A 13646-nucleotide genomic window follows, 5' to 3' on the forward strand; every position below is an offset into this window, starting at 1 on the left:
TCTTAGAATTACGAGAGACGAGGTCCTGGAGAAAAGAAACGCAAAATTTGTTATTCTTAATATTCTTTTTACGTCCTATTTTTTCATATCTCCTTTTTAGCAGTACAGATATATCGTAAATATCCGTAATACCTATTAACCGTATAACCATAATATCGGAATTGATCTAGATTTCTCTCAGAACTTTAGAAGGAATTCTATTTGGCACGAAGAAATGGAACAGCGCGTCTATTTAAAATTCGTGAACAAACAAGTATCTTAATCGACAACCAAGGTCCCTATTCCGTGCGAGAAAAAGTAGGTGAAACGACGTGGTCTAATCCGTTGCTAATTATCCGATTACGAGCAATCGTAATCGAAGGTGACAGGGTACAAGGTTCTTTACCTGAAAAAAGAACTATGACCTACTTTAAAAATCTCCGACTTCCCGTTTCTTTTAAAGCACTCTGTAACTAACTTGTTCTCCGTTTCTTTCTTTAAATCAAATCCTCCAGGCAATAATACAGGCTTTATTCTGTCGAACGGCATTTTCAATATTTCCAATTTTAATAAAATGTAAAATGATATTTAATATACTCATTATATATTTTTGACGAATTATTTCTTCGAGAATAGAAAAATTGTTTACTACCATCAGATCAGTATAGAGTGTACATATTTAAATATATGTCACGTTTAAATAATAAGACAATAATCTCGACGTTGATCTACCAGGCTTCGACATTCTCGTGAGAAACAATTGTTCCAAAAATGACTTTTGTATCAAATAATTTCCATAATTTGTACAAATAATTCACGATTAAGAATTTCTATTCCCATATTAACTAGTTTACCCCTCGAGTGTGTCATATTTTCGCGTAAGCCTATTTCGAAGTCCCAAGTACTTTTCTCTCTATAGAAATCCCCTCTGCCGAAAGAAGATGAAACAGTCGTCGTCGTGGAGCTACAATATAAGACTTTGCTTGGTCCATTTCCCAAATCCCGTTTACCTGCGAAACCATTCGTAATAAAGATAAACGAAAAGATTCGATTAAAGACTATTACCAGCAAAAGACTCTCTTTATTATTGAATAGCATCGTAATTAACACAACTGCCGTGGTAGCTTCAATTTCCACCATGTTCGTTCTCTTCTATTGAATTCGAATATTTATGTAAATTCGGAATTTGACGAATACGATCTACAGAAATGAAATCCAAGCGAAGATTCAAAGTTTCAGCCATTAATTAACAAGCGCTATAGTTGAGATATTTTGTATAATTTCCTGCGGTTTTACACCTTTGAATTTCCTACGAACACATAAACACGAGCGATCTAGCGATTATCGTAACCTTCTCTGCACGTATCGTGGAATCGTGATTCTCGCAAGTCTTGTAAGTCCCTTGCTCAGATGGTGGAATCGTGATTCTAAAGGTTCGTGGATGAAGGTCGACCCATGACGCAACTATGCACAGTGGCAAACGATTCCGTGTAGAGTAAACGACAAATTGCCGCGTTATTGTCGAACGACATCTCGCCCACTTTGAACTCCGGATTTACCGCCACCTGAAAACGTAAATATCGGTTCGATTACCTATCGGTTCTCTCTCCTACGGTATCGCGATTGTCCGGCTTCTCCTCCGGCCTTTATGGACCAGATTCTCTCTACAGGCTATTTGATTCGCGCAAGAAGAGGACAGACAGGACGTTATACGTTTGATGTTAGGCTGGTTACTTCGGCAGTCACTCGTGGACGTTTACGTTACGTAATCGATATTTCGATCCCTATTTTCGTAATATTATTTCGAGGATTGTAAGTCATGGATTCTTCGTTGTATTTTTTTGGCATGTGGGACGTTATTTCTTTTCGATAGAATCATGTATGTTTTAATACATTGATCGATTTGAATCGTCTTGGCATTCCCTGTAAAAGATCATCAAGCTGAAAGCTATTTACGTCGAGACCCCGTTAGATTATAGGAAATATTTGAACATTTATTTTGTAAAATGTTCGTTCAATAGTCTCGTTAAAAACGATAAAGTTGAAGTAAACCTTCGTATTTCTTCTACGGTTCTACCTAGAGAAATAACCATTAACGTTAAATTATGCCCCCCCCCCCCTCGAGACCATTTAACTTTGGCTGGAAACATTTTCCGACGTTATGAATAGTTTTGGAAATATACGCAGAGATAGATTTAAATGGAAGTGTACATAGAGATAGTAGCAGTGGTATTTTCATACGACTACCTATTTTCGTAAAATAGATCGTGCTTGTCAATTTTTAATATCCAATAGTCGGTACTTGTATCGCGACAAACAACAACACAGAGATGAAAATTCTACGCGGATTAAATTAACCAAGCGGATTAAATTAAGCAAATCACGCTCCAAATTAGAATTACCTTGAAAATATACTCTCCGGTTGGAAGTTCCGTTATATCCACCCACTGGCAATCGATGTTGTGCTTGTAAATATCGCTACAATTCACGGAAATACCTTGGTCACCGTAATTGGCGCATTTGTATCTGAAATCATGCAGGCGTCGCTGGGTAATTGGCTCGCCAATTAGACGTCGTCCATCGTCGCCATCAACACGAAAAATAATTTTTCGTTCGTCGAGCAACTGCGTGGCCCTGCTAGGAACCGATCGTTTTCGCTAACGAGTCTGCTAATTGCGTTTACCTCGGCTCCACTCCAGGCAAGCATTGATTGTCCTCCAAGCAAAAGGATGCTTTGTGACCCTCTGCCAACCGTGTCCCGTTCAAGTCCAACACGTCGAACGTCGCGAACACCTCCATCGAGTGGTAATGCCTGTCGTTAACAACCGAATAACGCGGAATTAATGATCGAGCAACGAGCCACTTTGATCGGCCGTATCGAAATCACTGATCGCAGATAAGACGAGTGGCTGTTCGGTGAAAACGAGCTTCGGGCCACGTCCAGCGATTACGAATCGATTTTAGGAGAGTGAAACAGGTTTCTGTGGTACAGGTTGTTAGCGTTAGAGAGATGCATTTTCCAGCTTTTCGTGTGCACGTCGATGGCTTATGAGATTTTATCGTATTCCTCGATGGAATTTCAGTCCATCGAAAGAGGTTCGATGGAAGGTTCTTCGGTAAAAGTTATACAAATGTCTGGTATCAATATCGGTCGATCGAAAGAAATTTATTAATCCAGAATGGATCGATGGTATAATCTAGCTTTTAATACGTCGTTCGAGTGCTTGAAACCAATTTCGATCAGACGAAATTTCTCTGGCATAAACGATTTCTAATGTATTACGAGCTCGTAATATATATACAATATCATTCGAGTAATCGAGATCGATTGCAATCGACGAAAAGAGGTTTTGTTGGTGAAACACGGTTTGGATATTTCTCGATGAATCCAGATCGAACCGTAAGTTCTTATCGAACTTCTAATATATTATTCGTATAGTCGAAATGGTTTTCAATCGACTAAAATAGGTCGAGCAATGGGATTTGTCGAAAATAAATGGTTTGGAGCTTTCGAACTTTCTGAAGATATCATGTATCTCGTATGTCGGATCATGTATCGTTGTTCAATTTGTTCGCTTTGTTTCTAAGCTAGAGCTTCAAAATTCTTTTCAGACTAAAAGTGTTTGTGGCGTTTTCAATTTCATTGTATTAATATCATTAGTGAAATTTTATAGCCACTAAAAATTGACACTTTCATTCTTCATTCGATTCATAAGTACGATTTAACGTATCACCGATAGTTTTCTGAATTCGTAATAGTTTTCGGTTTATTATTCCGACGTCTCATGAACGTTGCAGTTCATCTGTTCGGGGCTAGCCTAAAACTGAGTGTTTCGGGTTCTGTTAACTCTTTTTACGGTCAAAGCGATGCCTTCGAGTGGCCAATAGGAACCCATCGTTCCGATTGATAATCCGAAGACCGACTATGATGAATTCACTTGAAATACAATTTATCGATTATAATAATCGATCTTAATTTTTACCAATTGTAATCAATTATTACAATCGATAGATTTTACCTTAACCAACTTTCGTTGCTTTATCTTTCTAGAATTTTGTCGATCTAATTACTCACATATGACACATATGCCATTCCCAAAGATGTTTCGGTACTGATGGTCGAAAATCCGCGATTCCAGCGTTTAAAATCCTCGCAGTGAATCTTAAAAGTCTCCTCGTCTCTAGGTGCCAATTCTCCGATTCCTTTTGTATCTTATAAGCCTGAGAAGCAACACAATTCTCCTCCATAGCACATTGTAACCAGTATAGTTGTCTATCCTCGAGATGCGCCGTTCGCATGAGTTCTATGTGATCGAATACCAGATCTGGCATCTCTCGAAGACATACTACGCTGGCCACGTTCTGTATCGAACCTGTAACGCGTACGACGCAGTTACGGAGTAATTGACATCCCCGGAATCAAATATTTTTCATAATATAGAACGTTTGAAACGATTAAAGGGAAGTTTTTTAAAAAGCACGAGCATCTCCACGAAACAGGCGACTTAAGAAAAGCGAAAATCTCAACGTTTAGAATATTTATCGTTATAAATATTATTATTATTCCCTTTTCAACGAAACAAAGGGAACAAGGAAATCCAGGTTTGTTTCAGCAGCGTTTTTATTACCTGGACAATCGAGAAGCTCGTCATGCAGACAGTCGATCAGATTGTTCTCGTCTCCGTGACACTGTACGCCACTGATGGTCATAGGTATCTTCTCGCCGCCGAAAAAGTTGGTCTGGATGGCGTCGGAGGCGTAACCTAGGCCCAATTGCCGACAAACCACCGCCGCTTCGAATAGGGACCAACTATCACCACAGACTACACCCCAATCTGAAATGAAATTGCTTCGGTAGTCTCCCTTTACCTTGTATCTTCTTCCTTTTCTGACAATCTTGACTCGTCTGTGTTTTTATCTTTTCTTTGTTATCAGCATGTTATACGTCGTTATTATCTCTTCCTTTTTCGATCGAACGATAAAGTAACGAAGATAAAAATGGAATTTTCTCGAATTTTCGTCTTTTCGTTTCAGTTTTTTCTCCAATTTTTCATTTCAATCAGAGATTACGGGAGAAAAATAAGTCGACTTTTATCGATCTTCCAACGTTAAAATTAAACAAAAAAGGAGATAAAAATACTCGAGTAAAACCAGTAACGGCTTTTAACGTAAAGGCCACGCTGCGCGGCGGATTTAACGATACCTGAATTTCCTAGTTTGATCTCCACTCTGCCTTCGTTATGGACACGGCCGCCGGCCAACCTTATCGCCACTCCCTGCTGATGGATATCCTTGATTCTCCGTTTCCCTGACTTCCTTTTCAGCTTTCCCTTCGCCGTCCCTTCATCCTCCTCGTCCTGCTGCTCGCGGGCGCAAATTACACCGGCTGCTTCGCCGCCCTCGCAGTCGGAAGCACCCCATCCGTCGAAGCGGCATTTCGACAGTTCGTTCTCGCTCCCGTCGCAATACACGTTGTCCATCCAATATCTTCCTGGAATGTTTTGTTTTTCGTCCTATACAGTTTTTTAAGCCTTCTATCGGTAATCCTCTGCAACCTTTTGCGGTCCCAAGCACGAGCTATTGGAAAAACTACGAGTTCCTCGGGATGCAAGCTGGTTCTTTTTGCTCTGGTCTACTAGCGATGAATGCCCGAAACGAAACGTTACTTTCATCTGAGAGAAATCTATGGGGGAATAGCGTGGTGCAAGGAGTTTCTGGTAGAATCGATCGGGGGATACATGGCAGATGGTAGATTGTTTTCTTTTATTTAGAAAGAAAGATCATATTGAATCAGCTTGATAGTAACTTTATTATTATGTGACTTTTTTTAGCAGATAATTTAGCTTTTTTATAGTTTTTAAGATATTCACTGAATCGAGAAAATGCGGGGAAAGAGTGGAAGAAGCGTTCGCCGTTGTAGTGCCCTGATCACCAGGGTGGAACGGTTTTCGCGTAATCGGCAAGATGGGGTCGATTTGACCTCGACTAAGAGGAACAGGTGAGAGATACGCCTTATCTGGATGGATATATACGAGTGCACTGCGTTAACACTTAATTGGCTTATCGACTAACACGTTATTTCGAGTGTTTTGCGTTTCGGTGCAACGTTTCGTACGTAAACTATGCGAGAACACGACCCACGAGCGAATCAACCTGGTGTCTTGTTAATTAATCGAACGTAAAGAGTACAAAAAAAGTACGTAAATACGACGAAAAGAGGAAAAGAGAGTTGGTTAATTGTGTACGTACATGGGACCGCAAAAGATTAATCTCTTTCCATCGCAAACGCGAACGAGGATAGCCCGACGAGGATCGACAGCGACGTCCTTTCGATGCTTTATGATCCAAAATAATCCTACTTGATCAACTCGGATCTTCAACAAAGATCCTATTTACGAAATAGTAACATACGAAATTCGCTTTTCACCAAAAACTCGCACTGCAAGAAATTAAAATTCCATATTACGAAAGACGCAAGTAAAAACAGAATTTTCAATTTTGTTTCCCGAATATACAAAGAGACGGACGTTGCATACGTTACGATTCAAAATTTCGCGTTCGCGTGGATTCTGAGAGAGGAGGGAAAGAAGTATTGACTTGAAACGAAGAGACAATATTATCTCACTTCTGGCCTGACCAAAGTGACCGTTCGACGTCGGTTTAATTGCACCGTCGAAGCCTAATTGCCTGCAAACCACATTGGCCTCCAAGTAATCCCATTCGTCGTCGCATACGCTGCCCCATTTCCCATCGTGAAGTATTTCCACGTTTCCTGCGTAATCAATCGAATTACAGAGCTTGTACTTGCTGGTTTTCCGGTTCCACCGCGTGTCTGGTTAATGACAGAGTTTATGGGGTTGCCGCGATAATTGCTCGATTAAACGGTTCGTCTCTTCTCGAATGTCAATTGCTCGTTAGCTTCGTTCTGTTTTTTGCTTTGAAATCATTCCGCACGGTATAAGCGTGCGCAAAGGGAAGATTCTTTTGCGCGTGACAATTTGTTTTTAGATACTTACGGCTTTCACGCAATCATCCATACGTTGCAGGTTTTCTACTTTGCTACTGTAATTTTACAATTTCTACAGTTTGTTCGCGACATTTCATTAGCGAAAATGTAAGTTTCCCTCGTAACGTACGCGATCCCTTGTACGCTAATTTACCAATTAGCGATATTGGTAAATTAATAAATTACAAAGCCTAGGTTACAGGGTTCTCTCTTTATACGATAGTTTTCTAATTTATTGTTAAATAAGACGTTCAAGTAACTCAAACTTTCGTTTGTTTTATCGATAAACTTGTTACTGTTTGTGTAAAAGGGTGTTCGTTGATATCGATAACTCGTAACTTGTAATTTGGAAAAAATGTCATCGATAATGTTAGTTAAATCGTGCAAGAATAGTGAAGCGTAGGAACTTCTTGAAGATAATTTGCAAGATTCTTACGAATTAGGAATTTCAGGAGTAGGAAGCCTCGATTTTTATAATATTTGCCAATCGATTTACGATAGAAACAGTCTCTGTCGAAATTTGAAACTCCGATAATTTTAGTTTTTTGCTTATTCCTTCTCAAACAGAGAATCCAAGATTCGCTACGAAATAAAAAATTTGCCTCGATTCCTCGACACTCCGTCGTATTCATCATCGACATTTCTGGATTAAAATAACAGCTTGCTAATCAGAAGGAGACAGATTGACAAGAACGTTTGGTGCAAAAACGGATCTTACGTGAAACGTCGCGGTTTTATCAGCCTTTTCTCGTGTAAGTTACGCAATGGCGATTAAAAAGGGGTCAACTCGAGGATGATTTATGTCAACGACTATGTGTCAGCGTGGTAAACGTCGCATAGGCACAGAATCGCGAGCTACAAGATAGGATAGCCATCGTCAAATTGGACCATAAAACAGGATAGAATCCGTCCCAGACATTGGCGTGTCAATTTTTATTACCCTCCATTGGATATTACACTCCAACCTACTATATTCCTTCTTCTCTGTTACGTCGATTTTGCTCCCATGTCGAACGTTCTCTCTCTATTTTTCGTAGAAAACGGTTAATCTTTTCGTCGATATACGTGTACTCGTATTTGGAACCGAATCGAATGTAACTACAAAGTTCATCTTCCAGTTCACGATCGTAGTTCTTTGAGATTTCTACAAATTATTTCAATCGCTGTTATATTTACATCGAATTACTAAAAATTCGAGTCTAAATCTTTGTCATACGTACTACACGTGGATATATTTTATTACATTTTAATACATTCAAATATCGTCATTTTCAAATGTATATCTCTTAATTTCCATCTGTCTTTTTTGGAAAGCGTTTAATTGGAAAGTGTTCTATTACCCTCGAAAGAGTACCACTTTATTTCTAATTTACTCGCAAACAGGGGAATGCCAGACGAAACTTTGGAATTCGAAACACTCGTTACCTTCGTGTCCGCCGTTCTCTCCACCCACCAACTTAACCGCTCCCTCTTGCTTTTTCAACTTCCGGATATCCTTCTTCAGTTTCTTCACTATCCGCGCCTTCTTCTCGCGAACTTTATCCCAGGTACCGTTGTTCCCTACACAGACGTCCACCAACGCTAACGTCATCAAGAATCTAACCACTAATACCTTCCAATTCATTTTCGATTTCATTCTTCAACTTTTACTATCAATTTCTCTCTTTAACCATACTCAAATCACGTTAGACTTTTATTCGTGCTATTACAACGAAACCACAAATTTATCGTCCTAGCAATAATTCATTCTTCCCATTTCTTCAAAATATGTAAATATTTTTTATACGAATTGAAACTGATTTAGGTTAATCTAGGTGAATTTAGAATTATCTAGGATCGTTTAGGATCATTAGAATTGTTTAGATTAATTTAAATAAGCTTCATTCAGGTTTACTTGTTTAAGTGCCAAAGTGAATTTAAGAAGGAAATATAGTTATTTATATAATATGGCATTCTTTTCTATCACAACCAAGAAAATGAACACAGATCTTTGCAACTGAATCTTTCTGCGGGAATAACTATGTTCGCAGTAAAATCACAGCACGTGTATTTCGTTTACCGTACCACAGGCTACTGATACATGCCTATGATCGCGCGATGTAATATATTTGCTCCAGTTGTAAGACAAGCGTCGCAATCTCTCGAGTGTTACGCAGTGAAGCAGTGCTGCATATGGCAGATCGCTTTTTCTAGCCTCCCTCCTATTTCTTTTCGTTCCACGCTTCGTGAATCCATGATCCGACGGCTGGATCATCCGATAACTATGCAAGCTGTTAGCGATGAAACTACCAGATTTCCTCCGGTCAATGGCGACCCTGACACGGAGGCGTTCTTCGTGTTTCGGTTAACCTTCCGAAGCTTTTCTGAGGAATTCTTAACAAAATCTGTGTGGTCGCTAATAAAAGTCTCGGTACGTCCGATTGTTAATATATCCGATAGGTATAATAAAAGATGAAAAACAAAAATATACATATATCTTCGTACGTATTTGCTGGTTTTAGATATTTATATGTATATGGGCAAGATAGGAATCGTTCCTCACTAGTCAAATGTCGTTTTTCTCTTTTTTAAATAGATACGCGAGCAATTTAAAAAATTAGAAGCAACGTGTTTCAAATAGTATTCAATCGATAGCCAGTATCGTTCTTATTCTTAATATTCAGATATTCGCCCTCCCCCTCTTATAAATATGTATATCCTTGAAAAACGTTACTTTGTCCTGTTGCTAGATCTCTGAGTTTCGAAACAAAATTACGGAATATATAAAACAAAATTTAATTACGATTAGAATTCCTTTTATCCAACGATCGTATCGAATCCCATCTCAGCTACTGTCACAGTTAAGAAAATGGAAAAAGTTTCTTTCCAACTTTTCCCACAATTTCTATTAATTCGGGCTAGGATGAAATTAATTATCTAAAATACATAATTGAAAATTCATACTTATAATTCTTACAAGTTAAACGAGAAAGCGTCTCAAGTATACTAAATCAATTTATAAGCATAATTCTTGTAATGACGATATAATGGCGGCGTTTCGATCATTTTCGCAGGATTTTTCAAATTCCATCGATAGAACGTAACTCTGGGGATTTGTTATCAGTTTGAAAAATGGTTACAAATATGCACGAGCCTTTTACGAAGAATAAATGCGAAGAGAGTTCGTTTGTCGTCAGTCTCAGTCTCGAACCAGTGGCAATTCGATCCGAAGAGAAAAAGATCTTTAGCTTAGAAAGCCTCTGCGGCTAGCGAAACGTGGCTCTCGTTACTCGATACACCGGTCTTGTATCGTTACCAGTTGCACAATAATCTAAATCTGATCGTTTATATCCCACGACCGAAAAATCTCGGTAGAAATTGTACACGAGGCGATTTAACGATCGTTGCTTCGTAAGATGCTGCTTAATGGCAGATATCGGAGTTTCGATTCCATTGCTTATACGATACTGTGAAAGATAGAAAGTCTAGAGCAGTATTTCCTAACGTCAGAAAATTTGAATACTTTTTTTATCAATGTTGTAATAAATATTGTAGATAGATGGTATAATAGAGCACAAAGAACCGAACAAGTAATATATTAGACATTTTATTTGTATGATTTTTATGTAAAAATTATCTTGAATATTTTGAATTTAATCGGGCTGGGAGATGGACGAACGCAGGCAGCCTCAAACGCCTCGAACAATACGAATCTTAATAAATGGTAAAAACAAATTCAGAAATTGTCATGCACGACGAAGAAACGAGAAACGTTAACACAGAAACATCTCCGAACATCTCTATCGCGGCTGTTTCTCGCTGTTCTCCACTTGATCGTGACCTGACTGCTGCTGATGCGAGGACTCAAGCAAAAAATGGCATAATTCGAATAACAGGCCGCTTTTGACACGGTTCATTTCGTGGCGTAACCGTGGCAAACGCGGCTGAGCAATTATCGCGAGCTATTAGTGAAAACAGCCCATGGCTAAATTCTTGACATACTTCCGATATGAACTACCATCCGTTTTGGGGTGTGGAGACTGACGAAAATTCGACACACTCCGAAACTTTTCGCTTCGAGCTACGCGTCTCACGAAGAAATTCCCTACTTAGGAATTAACTTGTAATTAACCTTTAATTACAGCTAACTATGGTAATACGCTGAAACTACCCGTTAATTACATTTTCATTCCAAAATTATTTCATCTTGAGATTTTCTATCGATGGATTAATATCGTCGTTTCTTTTCTATAATTACAAAATAAGCTTAAAGAAATCAGATCAACCTCGTCTAGTTCGATTTCGGTCCTTACAGATGTAAATACGATACGATTTATTCTCAACAGAAATGAAACGACACATACAAAAATCTTTAAATAAAAATCGATAATGATTAATAACGCTAACAATCAATAACAGCTCGATAACTTGCAATCTATAACTCTACAAAATTAATGATGTCACGTAGATTCATGCTTCAATTACGTAAGAGAATCCTAGGGACGCTATTTTATCAATATTCAACCAAACATTTTCTTACTACTGTGATATAGTCTAAAATTACAGAATAACGAAAACGTTACGTACGTAACCTACGTATTCCGTTGGTACAAAAATGGATCCGGCTTTTTGATTGTATAGACATCGCGACAATGGACATCGTAAATCGCGTTGCACAGCGTAATGCGCTGTGTCGCGGATACAGCGACCCAACTGAATTATAGTCCACGATGGCTTGTAACCGCAACCGCAACCATTAATGACACACGTGATTGATACTCTAGATACATTGTTGGAAGCGTCGTCCCAGTCAGGTTGTTCGTTTCGGTATTTTTTCTTTTTTCTCTGTTGGCCTGGCAAAGGAGTAATTTTCGAGGGTCTGAAAGAATCGAAATTAGAGTCGGCCCGTAAAGGCGTGAAAAATACAGTCGAACCTCTATAACTCGAGAACTATTCGTAAGACTCTGCAATTTCGTCCATGCTCTTCGTTTCCCTGTAAAAGTCTCTATAAGTCGTAATATCCGAAAAAATAATACCAAAGAAATTCGGAACGTTTATGACGATTATTCGTAGACAGAACATATAAAAATTTTTTACTCATTTAATTGTTTAGAAGATTTTTTCTTAAGCTTTCGCGATTACCGTCTTCGACCTAAATAAAAATTAATTCTTTCTCAACGATTTTTCTCGAAAAAATTTTACAGGTAACTTTGATTACCGCTGCCAAAAAAATCGTATCTTAACCCATTAAGGACCAAGCAATCATTTATCATAATGTTGTAAATCTTTATTAAAAGACTTTTTAAATCATTCGTTTATTAAACTTCTTTCGCTTGAAAAAATTTGTAAGTAAATCCCTTTAACATTCGAGTTACCAAGATTCGACTGTACCAGACATCTTCTGAACCCAGTACGCGCCTTGTCATCGCACGTTGGAGATTTCAACGGAAACCCAATGCATTACGCTGGCGCATTACCCCTTGATCATCCTTGTCATTTCTTTTTCGAATCGTGTCTTGATCGTGTTGTTCTCTCGAGAAATCGCTTCTGAGGAGACTAGAATAGTGCTAGGAAATTATAATGACTCGATACTTTCCACGCAAGATTGCTTTACCGTCCTCCATTCTGCCATTCCAATTTTCTATTTTTATCCACTATAGAATAATATTCAATGTAACAAATATATTGCTACAGGAATTATTAAAATAACCTTCTTTTCTCATTATATACTTCTATTTAAATTTTTACCGTGTCAGTTACGAAAGTTATTCGTTGATTATTTATACATTCTCATAGAGTTTGATGATATAGGCGCAATGTTACATCTTCTCTATTATCTTTGTTGATTTGCACGTGTCGATAGCTTCCTTATACAGTCTTTGTTACTGGATAGTACCTTCTATGTGATAATATTCCTTTATGAACTCTATTGATAATTTCGATGTTCATGTAGTATCTCATGAAAGTATTTGAATTCTTACGATAGAATATCTTTTTGCGTATATCGTGTGTTTTATATAAAATGTTTTAAAATTTCATTAACGTTGACATATTGGAAAAGTTGAAATCGGTGAAATTAAACGTTGGAAAAATTTGGAGGTATTGTATCTTTATAGAATTACCATTTTTTAGATTCATATGTGTACGTCGTATCTTCCGACAACTTTTTGCTATTTGTTGTGTTGCTTTATAATCGCTTTAAATCAATTCTTGACGAATATCGAATAATTTTTATCCATTTCTCATCGGAAAATAGCACTTCCTACCGTCCACTTTCACATTCCTCTGTTTAAGAAATGTTTTCGATGTTTATTTAAAAGCAACATTTGTCAAGTAGTATTAATATTTTTTCTTTAATTATCCGATACATCCAAAACTCAAATAGCGCGTTCATAAATGGCGCGCAAACGGTCGATTAAAGAAGATCGCACCCTCGGTCGGTATCCGAAGACGAGTCTAGGGACTCTACCACGCCCAATCGGAGTCGTCCGCGCGTCTATCTGTGTCTCTGTCGTACGTTGATCGGGTGGAGGCGTCGCGTCGTCCTCGGATCCCAACATGTCCCCTCCACCTAACCTCCTCATCCGTGGCGGTGCATCGCGGCTCGAGAAGAAGCATGTCAGTCAGTCGGTTTCTATCCAGCGGACGGGACGGTGCGTGACGGTCTGGTGCGAGTGGCAGC

General features: G+C 38.5%; 1 protein-coding gene across 3 annotated transcripts; it reads right to left on the reverse strand.

Moving 5' to 3' along the window:
- Positions 1-1030: 1030 nt before the first annotated feature.
- Positions 1031-9063, reverse strand: LOC100741480 (lysyl oxidase homolog 2). Of its 3 annotated transcripts, XM_003494234.4 has the most exons (8): positions 8411-9063; positions 6605-6751; positions 5183-5470; positions 4608-4814; positions 4055-4352; positions 2663-2791; positions 2382-2505; positions 1031-1544 (listed from the first exon to the last, which is right to left on the reverse strand). In XM_003494234.4, exons 1-8 carry the CDS (start codon positions 8619-8621, stop codon positions 1407-1409), a joined length of 1542 nt encoding a protein of 513 aa, XP_003494282.1. In that variant the 5' UTR covers positions 8622-9063; the 3' UTR covers positions 1031-1406. The 3 variants fall into 3 exon arrangements, with proteins under 3 accessions (XP_003494282.1, XP_024227558.1, XP_033180125.1); XM_024371790.2 differs by lacking the exon at positions 6605-6751; XM_033324234.1 differs by lacking the exon at positions 2663-2791.
- Between the last annotated feature and the right edge of the window lie 4583 nt (positions 9064-13646).

This window comes from Bombus impatiens, unplaced genomic scaffold (genome assembly GCF_000188095.3).
Source record: "Bombus impatiens unplaced genomic scaffold, BIMP_2.2 scf_1879, whole genome shotgun sequence".
Lineage (NCBI taxonomy): Eukaryota > Metazoa > Arthropoda > Insecta > Hymenoptera > Apidae > Bombus > Bombus impatiens.

Coding starts and splice junctions, on each gene's coding strand:
- LOC100741480 (XM_003494234.4), bottom strand. CDS start 8,621: ATGAAATCGAAAATGAATTGGAAGGTATTAGTGGTTAGATTCTTGATG. Junction 5,471..6,604: donor TCACTTTGGTCAGGCCAGAA/GTGAGATAATAT, acceptor AAAACATTCCAG/GAAGATATTGGATGGACAAC. Junction 4,815..5,182: donor GATCAAACTAGGAAATTCAG/GTATCGTTAAAT, acceptor ATTTCATTTCAG/ATTGGGGTGTAGTCTGTGGT.